At 52.2% G+C, this 27,117-nt stretch overlaps 1 protein-coding gene across 1 annotated transcript in view; it reads left to right on the top strand.

Annotated features, from left to right (window-relative positions):
* The first annotated feature begins 5,778 nt into the window (after positions 1-5,778).
* KCNQ3 (potassium voltage-gated channel subfamily Q member 3) overlaps positions 5,779-27,117 on the top strand; it is a 164,999-nt gene continuing 143,660 nt past the window's right edge. Inside the window, exon 1 of the mRNA XM_059672320.1 lies at positions 5,779-6,594. Within this exon, the coding sequence (XP_059528303.1) occupies positions 6,209-6,594 (386 nt within the window). The 5' untranslated portion in view covers positions 5,779-6,208. The remainder of the gene's footprint in view (positions 6,595-27,117) is intronic.

Here is a 27,117-nt window from a genome sequence, read left to right as displayed (position 1 = left end):
CCTTGAGCAGGGTCCTTAACCTCTCTAAGGGTCAGTTCATCATGCTTAACACAGAGGGCAATAACCATCATGCCTATCTCAGAGCTTTGTTGCTAGGATTAAATCTATAAATATGAAGCACTTAGCCCAGTGCCAGGCGTATAGTAAGCACTCAATAAATTTAAGTGATGATGGTGAGCGAGCGTCTATCATGAATGAGCCAGGTCATTGGCATGCGGTTACAATAGAGACTAGCAAATTGGTTTGCGTTGTTGATCTCATCTGTTCAAGTAATGGAATCAATTACTCAATTTTCCTTTCTTTTTCCCCTCCCATTTCTGAGAGAGAGAGAGAGAGAGAGAGAGAGAGAGAGAGAGAGAGAGAGGGAGCGAGAGCGCATGCGCGCGCAAATGCATGAAACAGGCTATCAGGGCTGCTCCCTGAAAAGCTGAATGAATGAATTCTTTAAATGGATGAATTGAAAATTTTACCTAATATAATCACTTAAAAGAAAAAGACAAAAATGGAATTAAGAAGCCTGCAAAATAAATGAAAAGGTTAATGTAAGACTTGCAAATGCGAGGAAGGGAAGAGAAACACTCTTTCCAACTGCGAGCTGTCTGAGCAAAGTCCTTTATTTCTTACCATCTGGAGGGGAGGGGAGCACCATGGGCTCAGAGCTCCTCCATCCCCATCATGCCTGACTTGCGCTCCTTCCACTGTCATGTCTAGACGCCTGCAAGTAATGTGGTCAATTGCATCTCAGGCTGCAGAGCTCCACCTCAGCATGGGTCTTGGAATGGTGCTCAGACCAAGTCTGAGGCGGGGAGGGTAGAAAACACGATCCCATTTTATAGACGGGTAACTGGGGCTAGATATAACTCTAGCCAATTGCGTAAGGTCACAGAGCCAGGACTAGGATTTGGGTGGGGGTCTGACTTCCCGACCTCATCCTCTGGGTGACATGGGCAAGGGCTTCCTTGGCCTCCCTCTTCTGGCTCATTCCCAGGAAGCCTCTCCTGCAGGGGAGCAATTCACCTGCCCTAACGAGTGAGATGAGGTCTGGGAAAAGGCCGCAAAGCAGGCATGGAGGGAGACAAGAGGACAGCAAACCTGAGGATTTTTAGAGTAAAAGATACATATAGGGGAAGGGTCCTTTCTAAACAGATTTCCTTTTGGCCTAGATTATTGCAAGACCCAAATGGGAACCTGCCCCTTCTCCTCTGAAAGAACCAAGGCCATCTCCTTAGCAGCCAAGACCTGCCTACCTGGCTCCTCCCAGAGGTGGGTGTCTAACCGGGGGCACATCCCCTGTTTGATCAGAAATCAATTTTTTTGGAATTCTGTGATGGTGCAGAAGGCATTTTAAGTTCATAGATAGTGATGTTACGGAAGCACCATGGGCAGGGGAGGCAGTCTTGGATCTAGGTGATGTGTCCATTCCTGTGAGGACAGCCCCCTGCCCCTCAACCAGGATCGGAAGGTCCAATGTAATCAACCTGCTACCAGGTGACTGGCTGGGCCCCCTGGGCAGGTGTGACACTGGGGGCTCACCTCTGGTCTCCCCTGTTTGCAGGTGAGGCATGCTGCAGGAGCTGTACCATGCCCCCTGCCTGGCCTTTGTAAATACCTAGTCGCAGAACTCTGTCTTGGTACCATGCCCAGATGGTACCTGAAGCTCTCAGGGACTTTAGACCTCATGAAAGGCTCCTTCCCATGGGACACAGGGCATTTGATTTCCTTTCTCTAGAGTGCTATGATATCATAGTCCACCAAACGGCACTCAGAGTGTACCAGCTTGTCATGACAACTCCAAACCCCCATCTGAACAACTCTGTCCATTGGTTTATAAAACCACTGAAGCAAATCAGCTTGCAAGCAACCCTGGCAGTTCCCCTATCACTGGATTTTACTGAGTCAGGGCTATGAATGTGATATTGACTTTACCTCAGACTTTATGGGAGGCATGAAAACAGCCCCTGCACTTGATCTTAAAACATTCATATTTGACAGTTGGTGGCTCTTGTCAAAATAGAAGCCTCTTCATGTGCCCAAGGGGCCACACTGCCATTTTGGAAATCTGAGCTTTTGATTCATTGCACAGTAATGAATTCGCCCGTCTTTCTACATGGTCCTTGACTACTAGTCTCTGATGCTTACTTAGTGAGGCTTTTTAAGTTCTGTCAGAATATTTTTGTCACCATGTTCCTGAAGTTGCAAGGATTACTAAAACTCCCTAAGAATAAAGACTTTCACCACAACAAAAATCTCATACACAAACATAAAGTGGATGTTCCTTGTGCACCAGGCAATGTTCTGGGGGTTTTACATCCTGCATTCATTTCTTCTTCCTTTGTTCATGCTGTGATGGGTCCTGAAAGCCTGTTGTGTACCAGGCACCCTTCTAGGCTGCAGGGAGAGGCTGCCGTGTCCCTGCTCTGGTTTGGTGAGGAAATAGGAACAAGTGAACAGAATGATAAATCTACTGAATAAGTAAACCAGGAGTGGGTAGAGGGGAAGGGGCGACTTTGGAAAAGGAGCTCACATAGGAAGGGCAGACTTGCTTCCTAGGGAGCTGGGATTGGGCTGGGACAGGAGGCACGTGTGTGTGTTGGCGTCTTGGGGGTGGAAGACTAACTAAAGTTCAGGGGCATGCATTGGGGTGCCCAGCTTCCATTGGGAGCTTTTCAAACCCACGTGATTCCCTTTCTCTGGGCTTTTGCTCTCTTCTGGAGTTTGCACTGACTATGCTCCAGCTCATTGCTGAACGATAATCTATATATATAAAAGGCTAATATGCTAAGTGTCCAACTGTGCAACTGGTCGCTATGCTGCATACTGATCGCCAGGGGGCAGACGCTCAACACAGGAGCTGCCATGATGTGCACTGGCCATTTACAGAGAAATGGCACTGCGGACCTGGCACCCACAAAGTAATACTCAGCTTCCCCTAAGTGGGACACAGGCCCCGCCTCCACCCCAGAACAACAGCCCACCAAATTGCAGCCAACGCTACAGAGACCCCATGGCACAAAATGTGGCCCAAAGCCCAGCTCAGAAACTGTGGCTGTGGGCGCCGGGTAATGACATTACGTAGCAATATTGACTTTCTCTCCCTAGTGACAACTAGCCTCCTTGCAGTTTCTTCAGCCCAGGAACACGACTTGCTTTATAGCCAGGTGGAAACATTTCACACTTCAACCAAATGTCTGTGCAGCGTTTTCCCGTGTCTCATCTCATTTGATCCTCACAGAAGTCCTGGAGTAGGTAGATAGGAGACTCAGTGGAATCCCATTTTCTTTTCATTAGCAAGACAGTGGAGATTTAGAAAGTTTAGAAACTTGACCTGACTGAAAAGAAGTAAGAAATGGTGGACCTTGAAAATCACTTCATGTTTTCTTGCTGCACAGACTATAGTCAAACCCTGCTGCAGTTAAATATTTTACCCTTTGTTCTCCCTGTGTGATCTACAATAATAATCTGCTTCGTGTTGATATTTACTGCTGTGTTGCTGACAATTACCTGAAAGAGAAGTTGGGGTGCTTCACTGGGTTGGAAAAAGTTTAGCTAAATCAGAAAGCAGGTCTAATTAAGCAAGTTTATTCTATATCTATAAAAGGCTAAGCTGACTCGTGCATGCCTAATACATATAAAGCTCTCACTGGTGCCAGTCGCACGCGTGTGTTTCAATCTGTCATTGTCGATCATGAATTTGGTTGACACTTCTATTATAGAGAAAGGGTGAATAGCGATATTAAAATATTTCTTCTAATTAATTTCCTTTCAATGTGCATGAATTCGTGCACCGGGCCACTACTCTATTCAGAAACATTTATAGGGTCCTACTGCATGTGGAGCATCGTGCTGTTTATTGCCTGTAATCCTCCCAAAATCCACGCAGCAGCCCGCTGACCAATGGATAACCTTTCTCCATCAGGTTGTTATGATTCTTCTTATCTTATTAAGTTCTCAGACACTTTCTGGGCAAGCTCTTCTGTTGCATCAAGCAATTTATTTTGGGGCCAATATGACCCTGTTTTAATGATTTTAGCCTTGTAGTATAGTTTAACTTCCTTCTTTTTTAAAATTTTATTTTTTATTGACTCCAGAGAGGAAGGGAGAGTAGCAGGTGAGAGATAGAAACATCAGCCATGAGAGAGAATCATTGATCGGCTGCCTCCTGCACGCCCCACACTGGGGATTGAGCCTGCAACCTGGGCATGTGCCCTGACTGGGAATCCAACCATGACCTCCTGGTTCATAGTTTGATGCTCAACCACTGAGCCACACCAGCTGGGCTAGCTCCCTTCTTGAAACTCCCCCTATCTTGGTTCTGAACTTGCTGAGTTTCTCCCCTCTGACACTTCTCCCCACCCACACACTTACACTTTCCCCTTCCCTCCCCATCTCCTCTTCCCTCCTCCCCTCTCCTTCCCTTCTCTCCTTTACCCTCCTTAGCCAACTTCTCCAGGCAAATCCAGGCCCTCTGACCACTCCTTTCTTATGTGCTAGGATAGATTCTTGGCTTAGCCCTGCTCACAGCCCTCCCCTCTGCCCAGGCTTCAGACAGAAGGGGAGAGGGTGGGAATAAAGGCATCCCTGTGCTGCAGGAATGGAGGGTTTCTCTAACCACCTGGGTGCCATGGTGGGAGGGAGGGAGAATTAGGCCCAACTGCAGGACCCCCAAGTCCCCTGCTTGTGGTTTACAAGATCCAGCCCAGATGCCCTGTGGACCCACTCTCCTCTGCTCTCTGCTGTTCCATAAACTCAAGGGACACCTCACTCACCCTGTGCTTGCCCTCTGGCCTCCAGGAGGGCTCTTCTGGACATTCACATCCCTGATCCAGCTTGTCATTTAGGCCCCCCCTTAAAATGTCACCTCTGCCATGAGGCCTTCTGAGGATGACAGGTCCATATAAAGAAGCTCCCATGACACCCTGTTTTGTTCCCTCGCAGCATTTGCCCACAGTGGCAATCATAAGGCTTCTATTTGTTTTTCTGATCCTGCTTCCACCTTTCATTGGGCTACACGCGGTGTCCGCGCAGGAACCTCCCAGGACCTGGTCAGGGTACATTGCCCCGCTGGGTAGAAGCTTGCTCCTGAGGGCTTAGTCATTGATTCTATGAATGAGAACAGAAACTCAGGCACCACAGGGAAGAAGGGCCAGGAACATGAGCTAGGAGCGAAGCTAGAAGCCAGGATTCGGATTCCGTGCTCTGCCCAAGTCCCCAGCCCTCGGTTCGCCCAGGCTGACGGAGGCGGGGCTGGCCCAGGGCCCAGGGAGGTGAGCGCCCGCCGTCCACCGAACCCAAGGGAGCTGGGAGCAAGTCATTACCACGGAGCGGGGAGCTTCGCGGGGCTCTCGGCCTGGGCCAACCCAGCAACTTGGATTTTACTTAGGAAGCGCAGACACTGGGTCGGGAGAGGGGCAGGGGAAGCAGAGGGAGACCCCACTCCCGGCTCCCTCCCCTTCGCCCCCCACCTCCGCTCCGCCCGGGGAAAGCCTGGCTCCCACGGGAGCGCGGGGAGCCCCGCAGCGCGCCGGCCTGAGCGGCGGCCCTGGCGCTCCGGGCCTTGGGGCGCGCAGGGGTGGGGGCTGCGGGGAGGGCGGGGCGCCGGCGGGGCGGGGCGGGGCGGGACGATGCGGCCCCACCCCGCGAGGCGTGCAGGAGGCGGGTTGCGCTCGGCCCGCGGCGCTCCTCGCTCGCGGCGGCTGGTGCGGGCTGAGGCTGGAGCAGCAGGAAGGGGGCGGTGGGAGCGCGGAGGAGGGAGGAGGCGGCGGCGGCGCGTGTGGCGGGCGGGCGGGAGGGCGGTTGGCACCGGCTTGTAAATAAACTGCGATGCTGTCTCTGGCTCGCCGGCCTGGGTGCCGCCGCCGCCGCCCGGGAGCGCGGGTGCCAGGCTCCCGCCGCCGCGCACCCTAGCGCCTCCGCGGCAGCCTCGCCCGCCCTCGCGCGCTCCCCGCAGCCCTCCCGCCTGCGCCCCCCGGGGTCCCGCGGCTGACCCGCGCGGAATGTGACCCCCTTTCACCCTGTCCGGCCTCCCCTGACCTCCGGGGGGCCCGCCTTTGCCTGCTTTTGGGGCGGTGGGTGGGGAGGGGCGCGCGGATCATGGCATTGGAGTTCCCGGGCTTGCAGCCGCCGCCGCCGCCTCGTCCACGCACCCCGAGCGCCCCTTCTTCCCGTAGCAGCAGCGGAGGAGGCGAAGCGGCCGGCGGGGGCGAGGCAGATGGGGCTCAAGGCGCGCAGGGCGGCTGGGGCGGCCGGCGGCGGCGGCGGCGGGGGCGGCGGAGGCGGCGGGGCCGCTAACCCGGCGGGAGGGGACGCAGCGGCAGCCGGCGATGAGGAGCGCAAAGTGGGGCTGGCGCCCAGCGAGGTGGAGCAAGTCACCTTGGCGCTCGGGGCCGGAACGGACAAAGATGGGACCCTGCTGCTGGAGGGCGGCGGCCGTGACGAGGGGCCGCGGAGGACCCCGCAGGGCATCGGGCTCCTGGCCAAGACCCCCCTGAGCCGCCCTGTGAAGAGGAACAACGCCAAGTACCGGCGCATCCAAACTTTGATCTACGACGCCCTGGAGAGACCGCGGGGCTGGGCGCTGCTCTACCACGCGCTCGTGTGAGTACCTGGCGTTCGGGGCGCCTCTGGGCGGCGGGGCAGGTTGGGGTTCGGGGTGGAGGCCTGAGATGAGGACCGGGTGCTTGACATGGCATTGGAGACCAGCCTGCCCCCAGTGCGCGTGTCTCTGCCGGTTTGGTCTGCGTGTCCATTAACCACTCTCTGGGGGTCGGACCCCAAGGCTTAAAAAAGGTCCAAGCGTGGTCCCTCAGACCGTTCGGAGGTTGGATTGGCGTGTTTGCGCATTGATGACACCTTCTCCGGAGGCTGGTATCCAAGCTGGAAAGAATTATGTGATTTTTCCAGCGAATGTGGAGGTTGAGCAGGATAAAGCGGCTCCTCCCTTGTCCGCTGTGTTGCTTGGGGCGGGTCCTTTCTCTTGGGATCGCTACTGAGTTTGGAGGATGCATCCTGGAGTTGGGATGGGAGTTGCCCACAGTGGTGTGTGTGTGTGTGTGTGTGTGTGTGTGTGTGTGTGTGTGTGTGTGTGTGTGGCTTGCATGTACTCCCCTTCTTAGGGCTGCATCCTGGTCTAGAAAAGGTCCTGGCGTTGCTGTAACTGGGGACTCGGACTGTCAAAGTGCATGTCTTTGAGTTCTTTTTAGGGAGGTTAATGAGAGAGTCTCAGGCTCGATGCCTAGACTGAGAGGCTGGGGCTTACCAGTGCCAGAGGGGGAGTGCCCTGAGGCTCATTTTGGCTGAGACATCTCCCTGACTTGGTGCTGAGCTCCCCTCTGCCTCCACTGCTGCCCGCTCTCCTGCTTTGGCTGGGCAGGAACACGGTAGAGGTGTGTGTGGAGGGGCCTGGGCTGGAGGAGTGCACCTGGGCGCCCTTCCCCCAGGAAAAGTCTCCCTGCAGTCAGGAGGTAAATGCCTGTGCACCCCACACTCTGGATAGAAAATCCTCCTGTGTTTGGGGAGAGGGAGAGGATGGGAGAGGTGGCTCCTCCCCCAGAAGGGGAGATCAGGGCTGTAGGCTGACACCTCTGAGCTGGCAGGGCACATCACCCCTTGCCTCCCCTTGCCTCCTGTCTGAGGCTTAGTCATCCTGATGGTTGCTTCTTAGGAGGCCGTACCTTACTGGGGTTTGGGTGAAGAACTGGCCATGACCTTGACCCCTTATAAGCGTTTGGCTCTGGATATTCGTCTCTGCCCTCCTCCATGATTAATGGGGCCCCAAGGGAGTTCAGAAAGCCTGGAGTTACACTACCTGCCAATCTTCCTGGGTTGGAATGCTTTCCCAGATTTGGCCACCAGGTGGGGTTGTTGGCACAGAACCTCTGAGTTGGCAACAGGTTTCTTTAAAGAGATTACTGAAGCCTGGAGAGGTGGCCTCCCTGGAAACTGAGGTACCAGCAGGAGGGAGGGGGCATCCAGCCAGGAGCATGGGTTTAGGGTGGCCTAGCCTTTGGCGTCCTCATATATCTGCAGGTATAAGCGGTGGAGAGAAGGGTTAGTAGTTAGTGCTTTTCCATTTGCTTTCTTCAGGTGGTAAAAAGGGATTAAAAATGCATTCATCTCGCTGTCTCTAGCACTGGATTTAGTGAAATTGAACTGCAGTTAATACTGGAATATGCGATAATAAAAAGGCACGAGTTATTTGAGTGCACACAAACATACACAGACTCACATGTTCTTTTGCACATAAATGGGGTTCAGTACTTATTAGCTGACTTCCAAACCGGGGGGTCCCCCTTGGAGCTTGTGGGCTTAGTCTTTCTTCTCCCACCTTTTCCAGCCACACCTCAGGCCTGCCTTGCCCAGTCTGGGGAAGGGGTAGCTGAGGCCTGCGATTGCCAAAGTCTCGATGATCCTTCCCTAGAATTACCCATCACCCAGAAGCAGGTATGGGAATACCAACACCTGTAGCCTCAGTTTCTCAGAAGGTTCCAGGAAAACATGAGACTGTGGGAGAGGGAAGAGTTGGATACTTAGCGATGCAGCCAGGTACTTCTAAATGATCACCATGGGCCTATGAGGTGGGACTTGCCTACATTTTGTAGATGAGAAGATGAAACCTTCCAGGGAGAAAACCACCTGTCCAAGATCCCACAGCTGATGGTGCCCGAGCTCACGTCTGAATGCAGTGGGTCAGGGCTGTTTCTGAGCCCGGAACCCCGCTCTGACCCTCTGCCAACAATGACAGGACGCTTAGTATTTTCACTGGGTGTCACTGGGTGCCCCTGCCCCATTGGTAACACAGGACTCTTACCTCCCTGTAATGCCTCTGACCCCTTCCCAGCTCCCAGTTGGCAAATGACTAGAAATGGACTTTGGAATGAAAACGGGCTGCTCAGAATTAGGGGATGTGGGATGGGCTGGGGGTGGGAGTGTGGATTCAGGTTAGTTCGGATGGTGCAGGAAAGCCTTGTGGGGCTGGGTTTAGAGGGTGTTGCAGGTTAAGTAGTGAGTGGGTGACTTGTACATCCTCCTCCAGCTTAGGAGGAAGTCCAGTCAGTTGCACGAAATTGAACCTTTCATTGATGATTCAGGATTTTGCAAGACACTGAAACCATCCATGGATGCTTCGAACCATCCATTATCCTGTCTGGGCTGTGGCTAATGGTGTGAGGGGGCCAGGAAATTGGGCTGACTCTGGGCTCACAGTCTAGTGCATGGTTTGTTTTGTTTGTTTGTTTTTAAATGAACCAGACTCATGAGATGCGATTTTCTTCCCTCTATTGCAGTGGTTCTCAACCTTCCTAATGCCGCGACCCTTTAATACAGTCCTCATGTTGTGGTGACCTCCAATTTCATTGTTACAAATTAAACATAATTAAAGAATAGTGATTAATCACAAAACAATATGTAATTATATATATGTTTTCCGATGGTCTTAGGCAACCCCTGTGAAAGGGTTGTTCGACCCCCAAAGGGGTCGCGACCCACAGGTTGAGAACCGCTGCTCTATTGTAAAGGTAGAATACAGCAAATGTGGACACCAAAGACCCCACCCCTTTGCCTTAAATGCCCCTCCCCCCCCTTGCTCCTGGCTGCTCACTTGGCCCAGCTCTGGGGGAACCTCTGGGAGAAGTTTTTCCCTGACCCTGCAGACTGAGCTGGAATGCCCCCCTCCCCCCCACTTTCAGCAGCATCCCAGCCCTAGGATTTTGCATGATGCATTGGATCCATCTGCCTGTTCGTCTCCCCATTGAACTGAGAGCTGCTTGGGAGCAGGGGCTGTGTGTTCCGTAACATCCTCGGTCCCAGCAGGCTGCGGGCCCCTGGGACCCAGCAAGCCTTTCCTGGATGGATGAGTGCAAGAACCCTCTCAGGTTTGCTAAGACTCCATTCCGTACAGCATTCCTATTAGAACAACAACAACAATGACGATACTAGGTAGCCAAGGTTAGCACGTAGGATTTTACTAATAAGAATGGTTCTCAGAGGTCTTATAATGGAGCTTGGGGAGGGGAAAAAGGAGGGAGACGATGCCCTGAGCCCAGGAAGGCTGGTCTCTTCTCTGCTTTGTTAGTCTTTCGGCTGAAAGGGATTATGGCGCTGTGGAAAGGTGTTGGGCTTGGAGTTCCCATCTGGCCTTGGCCTTAAGACTGTGCTTTGCATGAGCCAGGTTGGGGATGACCTGTCGTTGGGGAGGATAACGCTGCCCTAACACAGGGTGGTTTTTAGACCTAAAGACGATGGTGTGTATGAATGGAATTGACCCGGCATCAGCCGCTCAGTGTTCATTAGTTGATTTCCAGTAGGGGTCTCTGTCACCTTAGTCGTGTGCACTGACCACTGTGCTGTCAGCCATTGTCTCGTGACCCCCCTTCCTGGCCTGTTTGGCATTGTTGCTGGATTGGCATTGCACAAGCACTCATGCCCTGACCACCTCTCCATGGCCTGCTGGGTGTGGCCAGTCACCCACCTCTCCACAGACCAAGGGGGAAGCAGTCACAAAGACTGCCCACTGGCTGCCTTTTCATTTTGCTACAACCATAGGTTTGACAAGGGGTTACTATCCAAAATACATAGGGAGCCCATACAGCTCAATAGCAAGAAAGCAAATAAGCTGATGAAACCAAAGGGCAAAGGACCCAAATAGACATTTTTTCAAGAAGATACACAGATGGTCTACAGGCACATGAAAAGGTGCTCCAGCTCACTAATCACCAGGGAATGCAAATTACAATCACAGGGAGGTATCACCTCACACCTGTTAGAATGGCTGTCAGCAAAGAGACAAGAGTTAAGTGTTGGCAAAGATGGAGAGAAAAGGGAGCCCAGCGCAGTGCTGGTGCGGTTGTAAATTGGTGCAGCCACTATGGAAAGCAGTATTGGTTGAGCTGCATGCACTTCCTCTTTTTATATAATTTAAAAAATTCTTAAATTACAGTTGGCATACAGTATTGTATTAGTTTCAGGTATACAACATAGTGCTCAGACATTTCTATAACTTGCCCTATCAGAAGGACTATCATTAATAAATCAATAAATGACAACTGCTGGTGAGGGCGTGGAGAAAAGGGAGCCTGTTGATCAATATGCTGTTGATGGGAATGTGAATTGGTGCAGCCCTGTGGAGAGCAGTATGGAGGTTCCTCAAAAAACTAAAAATAGAATCTACCATATGACCCAGCTACTCACTTCTAGGTAGTTATCTGAAGAAATCCAAAGCACTAATTCAAAAAGATATATGCACTCTGTGTTCATTGCAGTGTTGTTTACTGCCCGATAAACGATCGGATACAGAGATGTGGTATATATGCACAATGAACACACTTGCTTAGATTCATGGATTCCTATAGACCATATCTCAGGCACTTTGGGCTTTGTCCAGGTAAGACAAACACACAGGAGAAAGGTGCATTCATTTCAAGGCCACACATGCCCAGTCAAGTGCAAGCCTTGTGCCAGGCCCTGAGCCACAACGCTGTCCCTGTGGAGAGAGACTTGAAACAACGGAATTGACATAGTCCAGCAAATGCAATACAGAATGCGATGAGGAGCCGAGGCGAGCAGACAGGGGAGGGCACTGGGAAGCCTCCTGCGTTACGTCAGGAGAAGGATTTGGAGATGGCAAGACCGATGCCAGCACCAAGGCCTCTAGGTTTGCAGGTGTCACGATGCGAATCAGATCCCATCTACACTGTTGCCACGGAAGAGCTAGAGGAGGTTGCTTGGAATGTGTTCCCGAGAAAACAGATGGGGTCAGAACTCAGGACCAAGATGGTTTCTTGCGTGTAGTTTACGAACGAAGGAGAGTAAAGGCCCAGGCACGTGGCCCATGGAGTGTGACATGCGCAGGCTCTGCGTGGCTCCCTCCCCTGGGTTTCTGTCCTTGCTGCAGCCCTTGGGGCTCAGCTCTGTTTCCTCCCCTCCTTCCCATCCTTCAAGAGACACAACATCCTCTGGACCCTGTCAGTATCAGAGTTGCGTTGGGGCATATAAACAATACCACCGTAACAATAATAACCAAGGTTTTTACATGGTGTCATCGCTTACTATGTCCCCCCTTTGGGCAACATCACCAGGGGGCCTGCTCTGTATGTATTAGCAACAATGGCTGTCACAGCGGGTGCCTTCTTACAGATCACACCAAGCCTGGTTCTCCGGAGCCAGTGTTGTATCTGCGGGCAGGCAGCTGTGCACGGAGCTCCTTTGGCGTCGACCCCTCGATGCTCTGTCACCTTGTAGCAGCTTAAGTCCAGCTCTGCCTTGTGGCTGTCTTTTGAGGGGGACAGGATGACATATTATACCCCACGACTTGAAAATACAGAGCGGGGGGATGGGGGATGTGCTCATCCATCCGCGGCTCTGTGCCTGTGGAAAATCTCTCACACTATCGCTCAGTTCATCTCCCCGCCCTGCCCCTCCTAAAATCCCAGCGTGCTTTATCTCTCCCACATACACTGGTTATAGCGGCTTCTAGCCGAGCAGTGTCAGTCCAAACAATGAAACCTCAGGCCTCAGGAATCAGCAAGTCCAATCAGACTTATCAGCAGATAGTTACTTAACGGCCTTTTATGGGGTTTTGATGGATCCAGCACTGGGAGCCAGTGGGCAGATTACAAAACCCAGAGGCCATGGGAGCTGGAAAGAACTCCGGAGGGGAGGAGAGCGAGGCCCAGGGCCGTAGGGTCAAAGGGAGGATGCAAATGCATGTTGCTCTTCATCCAAGGCTGGTCCCTTCGGCCAGGCCAGCCTCCCCTGAGGGTTCTCCACGGCTCTGTGCCAATGAACCCAGGGGTGCACCCACTTAGGACCTGGATCCAATGACCAGAAAAAAAGAGTGAAGCCTGGTGTGGGCTCACGGGCGTCCGCACACAAGCTCCAGGTAGCCTCTTGCCAAGGAGGTTTCTCCTGCTGAAGTGCCCAGTGCCCAGATCCCATTTTCTCTCCCTCTTTTTAAAAAAATGTATTTTTATTGATAGCAGAGAGGAAGGGAGAGGCAGAGAGAGATAGGAACATCAGTGATGATGAGAGAGAATAGGCTGCCTTCTGTTCGCCCCCTACTGGGAATCAAGCCCACAATCTGAAATTGTACCCTTGACCTGAATCAAACCCGGGACCCTTAGTCCACAGGCCAACGCTCTATCCACTGAGCCAAACCAGCTAGGGCCAGATCCCCTTTTCTCCATCCCATACCCCTACCCAGGCCTCCACCAAGAGTCCTGTAAACTAATCTCCGATCTCTACCGAGCTCAACACTGAGTTGAGACATTCACAACCTTCATAATAGTGATAACAAGTGTCTGTAGCCATTTGGGTTGTTCATAATGTCACCTGTGGGGCATCATCATCATCTGTTCCATTTGTGGAAACCTGATTTATTTTCATTAATAACAGTCACTGACATGTATGGAGTCATTTCCCTGGGCCATGTTGGGCTACGTGCTCTAGAAGGTTCTCCTAAGGGGATGTGGTGACTTGAGGTTCCCAGTGTTTCTGTACTTTCTTGGTGGTTCTTAAGTAAAGGGAGTCTCCTGGCCTAAGGCTCATGGTAATTCAGTGGTATTTTCTCCCCTCATTAATTTTTTTCACTTAGGATAGTCATTCAGGAAAAAAAAAAAAATCCAAATTAAAAGTCTTTGTAAATAGGTCGGTTTGGTGCCTGGCATCTTATAATAGCTCATCCATTTGAGCTCTTTTGGGTGCCAGGATTGGAGCATTCTTAAAAGCAACCCTGAAACTTGGCCACTGTCTGCCTTATCCTGTGGGGTGAGGCGCTGTGTTCTGATTTGAGGTTGAAGTGTGTTAGGTGTATTAGTCATTCTCACCAAATAAAACAGGAGAGTTCTTTGAAGTGAGCATGGAGGACTTGTGTTCCGTCAACACTCTCATCCGGCCTGGCTTTGTGATACTTTTCAAAGAATGAAGCAGCGTACTAATTTATAACGTGAGATACATTAGCATTTTCAAAACAACACTCCAATAGCCGTTCCAGCTGCTCTCACAAATTTGGTTGAGAAGACGGCAGAATCTCCGTTGTGAGGTGTGGGGCCCTGCCTTCGCCCTTTGCCCGGCTTCTGGTTTCCTGGGGAAGTAATTCACCTTCAGGATTCTGGAACATAAAAGGGGATCGTTGAGATTTCTTCTCAAATTCCTCTTTTGTGCCATGATTTTTTAAAAATATATTTTTATTGATTTCAGAGAGGAAGGGAGAGGGAGTGAGAGAAACATCAGTGATGAGATAAAATCATTGATTGGCTGCCTCCTGCAGCCCCCACACTGGAGATGGAGCCTGCAACCCAGGCATGTGCCTTGACTAGGAATTGAACCATGATCTCCTGGTTCATAGGTCGACGCTCAACCACCAAGCTATGCTGGCTGGGCTGTGCCATGATTTTAACACCTTATTTGGCTGGGAAGAAATCTCACAAGAATATCTTAATTTTTATTTTTTTAGGTTTATTATATATGCCTCCAAATATCTGGATCAAACTCAGGTGTGGTCATTCGGCAGGCAGGGATTCCAGGCCGAGCTGGTGCCGGGCTTGGGCTAGGAATAGGGGACCCAGCCATGGCTGAGTCAGTGCCCGCCCGTGAGGGGCTCCCGGTCGAGTGGGTGAGTAATTGCGTAGTGGTGTGATGCTCACTCTAACATACCTACCGCAGATCCTCAGATGGCATCCTTTCCTTATAATGTTGAGGAGATGCCCTTGGAACGTAGCTCTTGTCCGTAGCAATTAGCCTGTGGTAAAATTGGTTTCGTTATACGCTGTTTCACCGAAGTGCCAAGAGCCTATTGAGGACGTTGAGTGAGGACTTAATGTGTCCACGGAGCCTACTTGGGGCTCAGGTCGAGTTGCCAGCACCATTGAAGTCAGTCAGGGAAGATGCCCATCGGAAGAAGCAGATTTCAGGGTCAAAGACCATTCTTCCTTCATTGTGTAATTTACAACCGTGACCATGGCTGTGTCACTGAGAACTCGAAGGTCTGCTTTATTCCTGCTCTAACGGAGCAGGGCTGGACTCCATGGAAGGGAACGGGGGATCATGAAACGCAGAGCTGGGTGACCCCTGAGCTGTTTAAGGAGGCTGAGGACTTGCTTCAGGCTGTCCCTTCCGTGAGTGCAAATCTTCACTCTCTGTAGTCCAGAGCCTCGTGTGACACCGGGCACAGCAGCCAGACAGAACGGGGTTCTAGTAAAGGAGAAAGATGGAGCAGTGGTTTCTGGGTAGATACCCATCACGTCAGCTGTTCTAGTAAAGGAGAAAGAATGGCTGCCAGGCCTGGCCCTCTGCACAGTGGGCTGAGCCGTGTGCTCGCTGCCTTTCCCACCCAGAGTGGTGGAGGGTATGAGACCGGGTTGGGAAGCCCTGGGCTCCGATGGGCCTTGCCCTTTGCGATGTCCTGAGCCGCCTGCTGAGCCAGAAAGAAACGACTGGGCGTTCTCTACTATGTGATCGACGCTACTGCAGTGAAGTCTAGTGGGTGGTTGGAGGTGTGGGGTGGATACAGGCGACCGTGGGAGACTTCCCACTGTGTGGCCCACTCCTCACTCACTGGGCACCGGGAGCAAGCTCATTGGACGGGAGGCGTCCTGATGGGCGCTGGACCAGGAGGCAGGATAGCGGGGCTCTTATCCTGGGCTCTTCGACATCACGTATGGAGGGTTCACCATGAAGTAAGTGCGGAAGGATGGGTTAGACAGGGCTCCTGTCTTCAAATAGCCCACCGTCCAGACAGGAGGCAGACATGCCGTGACCACACAGGGAGGCAGGTGGCCTCGTAGTCATGATGTGGGAGCAAATCCCTGTTTTCTCACCGGTGTGACCCCCAGTAAGTTGCTTAACCTTCCTGAGCCTCAAATTCTTCATTGGTAAGATGGGATAATGTGACCTGCCCCTCCGACCACTGTGACTGCAGGATGGCATAATGGCTGTATAGCAGCAGCCCCATACTATTGATGACAGTGGTAACCAATGACTCTCATGCCAAGGCAGATTGGCACACAGACCTAGGCCCAAGTACAGACAGACCTACCTCCAAACCAACCGACAGTTGTTCTGAGATCAGATCATGGCAGGCTTCCTGTAGGAGGCAGCCTTTGACTTGGGCACAGAAGGCTATAGTGGTGTCAGGGTCTGGGTTAGGGCTGAAGGCAGAAGGAGTAGCTTTGGCAAAGCCTTGGAAGTGAGAAATGCAGCAGGTGAGTCAGGTGCAATCGCTCCCAGTGGCTGAAGCTGGAGGCTCTTTGGGTGGGGGTGGGGGTAGCTGGGTGGTGAGAAGATGAAATAGGAAATGTAGTTGGAGGGGTTAGACCTTTTTAAACTATGGAATTGCTGTGCAGCCTTGAATAAGAAACCTCCATGTCTCTGTCCTTTCCTTCTTTCCCAAAAAATCAGGAAGTTGTATCAATTAGCCTGTGGTAAAATTGATACTTTATAGGGTTTCTCAGCGAAGAAGCTATTGCATTGGGGATGTGACCGTTCCTCACTGGGCAGGAACATCACACATTTTGCGGGATTTTCGGCTCCTGCGGCCCGCGTACAGGCTTCCCCAAGAGCCAGTGATGTGTGGTGAACCAGGTGACTCCCAGGCCTTTCCAGAGGCTCTGCGGGGATGGCCACAGCCTGGCCTGAGAGCCCCCTGATGTGCCTGCCTCAGGTTCCCAGCGGCGGCGGCGATGCGTGAAGCACAGATACCGGTGTGGGGGCTGGGGGCTGGGTGAGACCTGCAGGGTTAGCCTCACTGGCTTTTGAGCTGAACGTTTGGCTCAGGTCAAATACCCACAGACATCCTTTCAGAAGGCGGGGAAATGAACCTTACCTAGAGCAAACCACACACAGACACACCCTCCGTCCCTAAGCCCCACTGTTTGGAACATTAATTAGTGTCACTGCATGAGACAAATTAAGCTGGGGACCTTGGTGCTCCATCTGGAAAAAAACAGCGCTGCAAAATGCTGACGTCGGAAGCGGCAGAGCAGGGCACGCGTTCCTGGGATCTCACCAACACACAGACCCTCTGGGCTGTGGAGCCCGCGCCCTTCGGCTGGATGGGGGTCGCTTTGTAGATGAAAAGATGGCTTGTTTCAGTTGAGAAAGGCATGTTGGAGCGGGGACTCAAGTGGCCTGCAGGTGTCTGAATCCCAATTGTGTGACCTAAAGCCAGCTCCACGTCTCTGGACCTCTGTTTCCCCATCTATAGAATGGGGATATTCGTAGTACCTACCTCAAGTGTGGACAAGAGGCCATGGAGGCTCAGCAAGGTTGGGTGACTTGCCCAGAGGCACACAGCCGCATGGAGACCTGGATGGGCCTGAGTCCAACCATGGCTTCCCCTCCCAGTCCGTTCCCGGGCCCTTCTCCCTGCGCTGCAGCCGGCCTGGCGCCCCGATTCATCCTGCAGGAAGCTCTGCCTTGGCAGGTTCCCATGAGTATCCCAACCAGATCGTGGCTGCGTCACGGGCAGGAGCCGTGCGTGATATGTTTTCTGTTCATTGACAGTGCCAGGCATGATGCTGGGCACGGAGTCCGTGTTTAACACACACTGACTAATCCCCTTGGCCTTGCAGCCTCCAAGCCCAGTTCCAAACAAAACCCACATCTGAACTCGGGCATCGAAAGCTGCTGTTGGCATGCCGAGCGCACTGACTCTGTGGGGACTTGGCGGCCGTGCGAAGGGTCTGTGCCCTGGTGCCCTTTCTCACAGCCACCCGGCCAGGTGGCAGAACTGAGCCGGGCTGTTGTGTGTGGACTCGGTCCAGCTTTTAAGCCGGTGTTGTGTGCGCTCGGAGATGACAATAGACAGTTTGATAGGAATTGATCTGTTGCAATCCAGCTTTCTGGAAGGTAGGGAGTTTGGGGTGGAGGGGCACCAGGAAGGAGCTCGCCGACCTCAGCCAGGGGTCCGGGGGGCTCCGTCAGCTCCAGGGGGCCTCTCAGGTTGAGCCCCAGGCTTGTTGTGAGAAGAGCGGAGGATTCAAAGATCGATGTTTCATGGTCTCTGGCCTCAAGGAGCCCCATCTACTGGTTCCGGGCAGCCCAGCATCTCTGCCCTCATCCCCTGCAATATCTTCTCCAGCGTCCACGCTGCTCACTTCCATCCGTTCTCCACCCGAAGGCAGGGTTGTCCTTTTTTTGGGTGAATTTGATCATGTTCCCACAGCTTGAAGCCCCTCAGTGGCTGCCTGTTAACTTTGGCACAAACCCCTCTCTTCTTGCCGAGACTCACAGGCCCAGTGGCATTGACCCTAGCCCCCAACACCTCCACCAGGCAGTCCCCAGTCCCAGCTCACTGCAGCCTGCTCCGGGCACACTGGGCCCTACCTCCCCACGGGAAGGGCCTTGACTCTTACCATTTTCTCTGCCTGGGAGACTGTCCCTTGACGTGTATAAAATGGCTTTTTTAGTTTCTCTTGGGGCCTTCGCGATCAACCACTTTCAAGTTAGTCTTCACTGTTTTTATATCCTTCAAAACACCCTGTCAGAGCTGTCATGACCTAAGCTCTAAGTTCCGTGCTTGCTTATTTGTTTGTTTCTCTGCACTAAATTGTGAGCTCCAGGTGGGCAAGGGCCATGTCAGCTTGGGGTCTGCCCACAGTGTGTGTGTGTTGACTGGCAGAGGGGCCCAGACTGTCTAGAGGAGGGTGAGCAGGACCCCCAGAGGACAACCCGAAACTGCTGTCTTGTTCGATAGATGGAGTTGGAAGGAGGAAGTGAGGAGGCCTGTGAGCCCAAGCCCCGTGCTGTGGGTGGGGACTGCCTTTCTGTGATTTCGGGGGAGCATGCAAGGAGCAAGGGGTAGAAGAACAGCAGGAGCGCCTGCTGATGGGAAGTCGGCACTAGCCAGGCTTGACTGCAAGGGGATGACTGTCTTGGAAGGAAGGGAGTTGACTCACCTTTGCTGGAAGGTGTCAGTGGTGGTGATGAACAGCACGGGGATGGAGTAGAATACAGCCTTCCAAAGGAAGGGCATCTGGCACATGCTACAACATGCATCAACCTTGGGTGCATTATGCCAAGTGAAATAGGCCAGACACAGAAGGGAAAATATTGTGGGATTCCACTTTTATGGAGCGAGGATCAAGGAAGTCTCCCCAAAGAGCGAGTCTTGAGCCTCATCTTGAGGGATGAGAAGTTCTTCAGAAAGGCCCCCCACAAAGGGCATTACACAGGCTTTTTCCAGAAGGTTGAATTCCTTCCCTCTCTAGAAAGAACTTTCTAAGTCAACCTTTCCGTCCATCCTTTACACCCCTTTGCGACTCTGCTTTTCCTCTTTCTTCTCACCCCTTCCCTGTTCCTCACCCACGAAGGGGCAGAGAGAAGAGAAGGGTGATTAGGTGTGGAGGATAGGTTGGGTGGTGAGACTGCTCTTGAAGGAGAAAGATTCCGCCAGCTCCTTCCTCTCCAACTCACAGCCTGTCACGTGCTCCTTGGGTCTTTGCTCGAGGGAGACGGTGCAAAGTTGGCCCCTCTGAGCCCGGTGGTCTTTAGAATTCACATCTCCTGTCCTGAAGCCTGTGGCCAGACCTTCTGAACATGACATGGATTGAATCATGAAGACATTTTCCTGGGAGGCAGGGTTGTCGTCATAATTCAGTGCGAAGAGCATCGGGGTGGGTGTCTGGACCCTGGACAATGGCCCAGGTGTGAGCTTGGGTGAGTCCTCCGCCCATGTCGGTCCTTAATTTTCCAACTTGAAGAACCTGAAGGCTTTGACCTGTGATACCAGCCCCACCCTTGCCTGACCGGTGGGAACTGGTGTTGACCGTTGATCTTTTGCTTCCCACATCAAGCCCCCATTTCTCTCTAAGGACTGGGGAGGGAGCCAGGAGAGGTGTCTTCTCCTGGGGGTGGTGCGGTTTCCCAGAAGGGAGTGGCACGATCAGATGCGTGTTTTGTAAGGATGGCTTTGCCGCTGGGTGGGGAAGGGATGGGGTGCAGGGGTACATGTGATGGTCAGCTGTTGGCTACAGTTCAGAATGGGGCCACTTGCTGAGCTCCAGCCTTGGGCCATGAGGCTCACGTAGTTCTCCAACTCATCAAATCTCTGCCGCAGCTCTGCTCAGCTGCATGGCGTTAGCCCCACGTTGTCGTCGGGATCATGCTCAGAGAGGGCCATTGTCTTCTTGCTCAAGGTCACGCACGTAGCCCAATGCAGCCAGGACCAGCCAGCCCTGAAGCCCTGGGTTTCTTCCTTGTACCAGAGGCAACACACTTCCCTCTCCCACCAGTGAGGCCCTTTTTCTCCCACACCCTCTCTGCAGCCTCCAGGAGCCTCAGGGCCAGGCTTGACATGTGTGTTCGGGAGGACTTCCTTCCTGCTCCCAATAAATGTCAAACCGAATGTTGAAGGTGACTCAGCACAACATAGAATCTGGGGGGAAAGAGCTGTGTATTAACATTTGCAGATGGATAAAAATCTGAGTCCGCCAGCGTATGCCAGCACGCTTGGAAGTTTGGGAGATATTTTTAGACCACGAAATCCAAATGGCACAGACCGTGGGTTGGAAAGATGGAAATGCGAAGATTCGTGAGCTAGCTGTGACCAGAGGTGGCTTCGCTGAGTTTCTTTTTAGCTATAAAATAGCACTGCATAGGCAGAATCCCCTGGGTGCACACTCTCCCCTCTTAAAAAATATTTCTCCTTCCACATCAGGAGGCCCAGGGCTCAGCAACCTGCTCTTGGAGAGATCTACATGCTGTTGGCTTTGAAGCCTCTTGACGCCCTTGGAGGCCAGTGGAGGCAGCCCTCCTGGACCAGCTGAGGATGCCAGGGAGCTTGGTTCTGGGCCCCGGGGGAGATCGAGAGCAGGCCCCATGGAGGAGTGGGCCTTCCTTGGGGCCCAGAACCCCTAGCCCCAGGGGCTGGAGGACCGCCCTGACTTGAGCTGTCATCTCTCTTCTCTCTGCAGACTCTCCCCATGTGGTGGGGACCATGGTCACCCACAGCGTCTGAGCCCCGGAAACTCCCTCTGATTTCCTGTGTATCTCTGTTCCCTTTGGCTTATGTCCTCTGTCCCCAGAGAGGGACTGACCTTGTTTCTCAAGTTAGGGGCTCAGGGTCCCACAGCTGGGTGCCCCATCCCAACCTGTGCCCATAGGGGCGAGGATCAGGAGAGAGAGAGAGAGAGAGAGAGAGAGAGAGAGAGAGAGAGAGAGAGAGACAGCTGCTGCAAATAGGGAGCAGAGTCATTGAGGAGTGCTTTTGAAAATCTTTGACAATAGCACCTGTCATGTATTGAGCATTTACATGTCACCAGGCGCTTTCCCACGGGCTGCCCCTGGGTTAACTCCTCTAGTCCTCATGCCAGCTGTACGGAGTGGGGCAGATACATGGGAACTCAGGATCCGATTGCCCTGTGGGGTTGTGGGGATGACAAGAGACAGCGTTGACGTGTAAGTGGCTGAGAGCGTGTCCAGCGAGTCCCACATCCTCCTGGTTAGCTTCCATCCCTTCAAAAGGTTTTCAGTTTTTATTTCTGTCAGAGGGATATGCATGCCCCACATTGTGCCCGCAGGTTTAAAAGGAGAAGCCACAGCCCTGCCCGTCTGTGGCATCCCATGCCCTGCCAGTCTTTGCCGTCTCAAGCTCCCCCCTCACCCCCCAGGCAGTGCCCATCTTTCTGTCTGTCCCCAGGCCTCCTGCAGGCACTCTCCCCTCCTCTGAATCTCTGGATGAATCAACTCCAGGCATTTTTATTGATTTCCTGTTCTATTTCTGCTCCTTATGGTTTCTGTTCTTTTAACAGCTTCTCTCTTCACCGCCACCCTGCTTCCTCTGTACCGCCAGCCTCAGTGATGCCGTGGTTCTCCCACAGCCTCTCTCCTCTCTTCCCTCTCACACCTGCGAGCGCCCTGGGGTCCTCCCTCCCTCATTCAGAGGCACCTCCTCCCCGGTTTTCTCTGCATTCTTTTCTGTTGTCTTACGATTTCTTGTCCACATCTCTTTCCCAGAAACTTTTAGCAACCCCCCTGCCCCTTCGGGGTATTTTCTTTCTTGATTGATTGACTTTAGAGATGGGGGAAACAGAGAGAGAGAGAGAGAGAGATTTGTTGTTCTACTTACTGATGCGTTCATCGGTTGATTCCTATGTGTGCCCTGACTGGGGATCGACCCACAACCTTGGTGCATCAGGATGATGCTCTAACCTACTGAGCTACCCAGCCAGGGCTTTGGGCATCGTTACTATGAACCTTTCCTGCTCATTCTGCCTTGTATTAGAGTTATTTATAGCCATGTGGTCACCAGTTTTTAAAACTCTTTTTCTTGCATACATCACCTTATGCAGCTTTCAGAACACCCCACGGCATGGATTTTTGGGGTTCTCATTTTGTGGAGGAGAGAACAGAGCATCAGAAGGATCCCACCAGGGACTCAGTCACACAGGAGAGAGGGAGGGTCACGTGCATAAGCTTGGTCAGGGCCAGGGCCCGTGGGACTCCCCTGGTTAACCCCAGCAGGTGCCTGATCCTAGGGTGGCTCAGGACATGTTTGAATGGGATTGGACAGAAAGTCACAGCCCACATAATTAGATGCACTGGACATTTTTCTCTATTATATTCTGATTTCCTGAGGCCATGCGTGTGCACAGACACATACACACATATACACACACTCTCCTACATAGCACACACATGACTCTGGCTCTCAATTCATCTCCTACATTTTTTTTAGCTTTCTATAAATCCTGATTTCTGTTGGGAGGGAGCCCACTTGTAACAAGCCATTGGTGGTTTTTGTCCTCCTGACACTCTGGGTAATTTATGGGCTGAGAGATAGAGAACTGGCCTCTTGCACTGTCAATATCGAATATACATCGCTTCCCTTACGAAATAGCTTCCACAGTTGCAGTAAATCCTCGGGAATCACCTGGCGTTAACTACAGGTTGGTGATGTGCCAGTAATGACACGTTCCCTGGGAATTTCTGCTGACATGTGGACGTGTGGCTTTCATGGTGCCCCAGGACCATAGAATTGTGGAGCTGGGAGAGGGCTCTGGGATGAAGAGCCTGAGCCCGAAGCGGGCCAGGGGTTTGCCTAAGGCAGTGATGGCGAACCTTCTGAGCTCGGCGTGTCAGCATTTTGAAAAACCCTAACTTAACTCTGGTGCCGTGTCACATATAGAAATTTTTTGATATTTGCAACCATAGTAAAACAAAGACTTCTATTTTTGATATTTATTTTATATATTTAAATGCCATTTAACAAAGAAAAATCAACCAAAAAAATGAGTTCGCGTGTCACCTCTGACACGCGTGTCAGAGGTTTGCCATCACTGGCCTAAGGACACACAGCTTACTACCGACAGAGGAGACCCGGATCTGTAGCTCTGTGGTCTTTCCTCCCTCATGCAGAGGCACCGCTTGGATCTCTTTGCCATCTTGAGCTCCCCCTCTCTTCCAGGCAGTGCCCATCTTTCCAGTCAGGGTGCTCTGAGGTCACGCTAATGTATGGCCTGCTGCAGTGTGCCAAGCTCTTTCGCACAGCCCTTCCCAAATTGGGCATTAATTGGGCACTAATCTCATTGGCTACAGTTCAGGCTTTGCTTGACCGGGACTGAAGGTTGACAGAGTGATGCCTGTCGTCAGCTTTGTTCACCTGCAATAGTTGTACTAACAATAATACCTCGCATTTATCCAATACCTTGTTGCCCGTAGCTTTCTTTAGAGCCTTACTGATTTTTAGCTCTCTCCACTGATACAGCTCTCTAATGCAGGTCTTATTATTTTACAAGTAAGGACCCCGAGGCACAGAAACGTGACATGACTAGTCCAGGTTCAATCCCAGACCCTTGGTCTGCAGAGTTCTTGCTCTCAGCCTGTGCACAGTGCAGTCTTTTCATTAGGAATCTATTCCTGATGATCTGGAATGATATTCATAATACTGTTGTGTTCTGTGTGGACACTCTCTACCCGGGACAGGGCACGTGCCCTCATCATAGCACGAAGACACAACCCGGCCAGCGTGGCTCAGTGGTTGAGCATCTACCTATGAACCAGGAGGTCAAGGCACATGCCCGAGCTGTGGGCTCGATCTCCAGTGTGGGGCATGCAGGAGGCAGCCAATCTATGATTCTCTCTCATCATTGATGTTTCTCTCTCTCTCCCTGTCTCCCTTCCTCTCTTACACACACACACACACACACACACACACACACACACACACACACACACACTCAGAGTTCCCAGTGTGGAAACAGCTCGATGCTAGGAGTGGGTCGTGGTAGCTCTTGAGGGCAGGATGGAGTACACAGGAGACAAAGAGAAAGCACCAGAAGGTGCTTTGCCCTCGCTTTCTCAGCTCTCACACCCCGCTCCCTGGAAGCTGGGATTGATGGAGCGATAGTATCATCTCCGTGTTATAATCGGGGTGGGGGGGTGGGGGTGGGGTTCTAGAGCCAGAACACCTGGGTTCGGATCCCAGCCCCGGAACTTACCAGCTGTACCACTTTGGGCAGTTTACTTAACCTCTCTGTGCCTCTCTGAGTTCTCATCTGAAGAAAAGGGACACAAATCCCCTGCTATGAGGATTAAATTACTTAGTGTGTATAAAGAGCTGGGATTAGTGCCTGGCTAACTTAGCTTTCAAAGTAGAAGTTAAGGAAATAAAACAAGTAAGTGGGGAAAAGAATCTCATAGGGGCCGGAAGACTGCACAGGGGTCCTCATGGGAACAGACCGGGCACTCCTGCAACAACCTGCATACATTCCTCCTGCTTCCCTTGTATCTCACGCCCGTTTGCAAAATGGAGAAAACACTATAAAACGAAATGAAAGCATGTTCCCCAGGGGCTGTCTATGGTTTGAGATGGGTACCCCATCGGGCGGGTGCCTGTGCCGGGGAACCTGGGTGGAGGGCCCTGGGGAAGGGGCGGTGGAGGTCATGGGGGCGAAGGTGATGGCATTTGGACCAAGGCCTTTCTCCACAGGCCTAGCCTCTCCCCCTTCTCTGACATGTAGACATCTCTGTCCCGGCCTCTTTCCAAGTCCCTTTGATTCTCATTAATGCTGTGTTTCAATTAAATTATCCTGAGCTCTAGAATCTGCCCAATTAAAGAAGCAATTTTCTGTACTTTCCCTGGAAGTGACTGCTTACCTACCTGGTTCGGGGTGCCTTTAGCCGTGAACACAGCTGGGTGAATTGCTGGGGCCACTGGCTCTGATTGGTGGGCTGGGGTGGGGTGGGAGATTTCCACAAAACCTACCCAGCCTGCTCCCGCCCCCTCCCCCTCCCCACCTTTATCTCCAAAGCCTGTGCTCATTCTCCAAAGGCCTCAGGGATTGCTCCCATTTGTAATTCTAATTTCCTTGGAAATAGGGTTAAATCGCGCATTTGTCACTCCTGTCTTCCAGGATTAGCTCCAGAGAGGAGGGTTTAAGGTTTGAGCCCCAGATAAGATCCAGGCGCCCCCCCCCCCCACTTCTGCCTCCCAAGGCAGAACCTGTCTGGGGCAGAGATGCCACATTGGAGCGCAGATTCCCGAGAAGGGGCGGGGGCGGGGTGGGGGCTGGGCGCTCTCAGTTAAAAATACCTCAAATGTGTTTTTCCTCCAAATCTAGAGGAAAGAAGAGCATGGCCTGTTAAAACTGATTCTGAACAGAACAGGAAGCAGGACAGCGATGTTTAAAGGGGTGAGATGCCTTCAGCAAGGGGCGTGGCCTTTCTGTCCTGGGTGGTTATTTGGGGAAGGAGGATGCTTTGGCTTTGCAGGGCCACTGGGTGACTCGCTGGCCTCGCTGAGAGCAAGAGTGGCTCCCCAGGCCAAGGGACGGAGCGGCTTTCCCAGTGAAGCCGGCGTTCAAGGAGTTTGACGTTAGAGGTTAGAGAGCCTGGTCTTGCAGCCTCTTGTTCATTCTGCAAATATAGTTAGCACCTGCTACCTGCCAGGCTCTGAGATGGGCACCGGCAAAGCCAGCAGTGAACTGAAACTGAACTGGACAACAGATGGGTCCAGGCTGCCTGTCACTATTTGAGCCAATTAAGCAGAGACGGGGTTGAATTGTGTTTGAGCATTTATTCCAATAATGCCGGCAACACGGGAGAGCAGCAGGTCACCCACAAAAGTCTGCTCTGCCCCTCCTTGTAAGCCAGCTGCTTATATTGAGTAGAAGGACGAAGATTACGTGCGGAAGTAGGAAGTGCAGGCATGGGGAAGCAGGCAAAGTATAGTGGTTACAGGTTACAGGCGATGCGGGCTGGGGGGTTGCAAAGGGCGGGCACCTCTGGAACTCCATTGTTTTGGCAACAAGGTTGTTAATCTTTCCAAGATGACGGGTAGTTCTCAGAAAAGGCGAATGGACCATTCCGAGGTTAAGTCCCATGTCCAGGGCGTACAACTCTCTGCCAGGTCAGAATGTGCTTTCTCTAATCAGAACAGAACAATCACGGCTAACAGGACACAATTTCTATTGCTCATAGCCCGGCCAGGATGACTCAGTGGTTGAGCATTGACCTATGAACCAGGAGATCATGGTTCCGTTCTTGGTCAAGGCACATGCCCGGGTTGTGGGCTCGAGCTAACTATAGTGTCTGGTCTCGGATGGAGACCAGTCAGGAGGCTGGTAAAGACGTTGTTGGAATCACGTGAGAATGTGGAAACGGAGCATGCTGTCCACCCCAGTCCAAGTGTTCGACTTGAATGTGTTCAGATAAATCGCTGATTGATTTCAACTCCGGACTTGAAAACAACCCCCAATATTTTGACAGATGGCAGTTTCATTACGTCTTGGGTTTTTGCCATGTTTCTTCAATTTCTGCCTCAGGCCCTAGATGTCTTATCTGGTCACATCTCTACCACGGGCCAGCAGGGTTGCCATGGATTCTTACCCTAACCCCAATTAATTCAATTCCGGTTCCCACCACCAACATGCACTGAGGACCTGCCAAAGGCCCGTCCCCTCTCAGGTGCTGCAGATGTTGTGATAAACAGTGTGGTCCCTGGGGGTGGGACTTTCTGTTCTGGGTCAATAGAGAATTAACAGGAAAACTTTGGGCAGGAATCGGGTTAAAAGGAATCGATAGGTGTCTTACCTGTGGTTCTGAATGATTCTTACAACAACCCCATGAAGTAGATTATATTAGAATCACTGTAGAGATGGGCGAGGCTGATGCAAAGTCACATGCTCA

The sequence above is a fragment of the Myotis daubentonii genome, chromosome 17, assembly GCF_963259705.1.
Source record: "Myotis daubentonii chromosome 17, mMyoDau2.1, whole genome shotgun sequence".
NCBI lineage: Eukaryota > Metazoa > Chordata > Mammalia > Chiroptera > Vespertilionidae > Myotis > Myotis daubentonii.
Note: the sequence above shows the minus strand (reverse complement) of the source record. Positions and strands in the feature narration are given on the sequence as shown.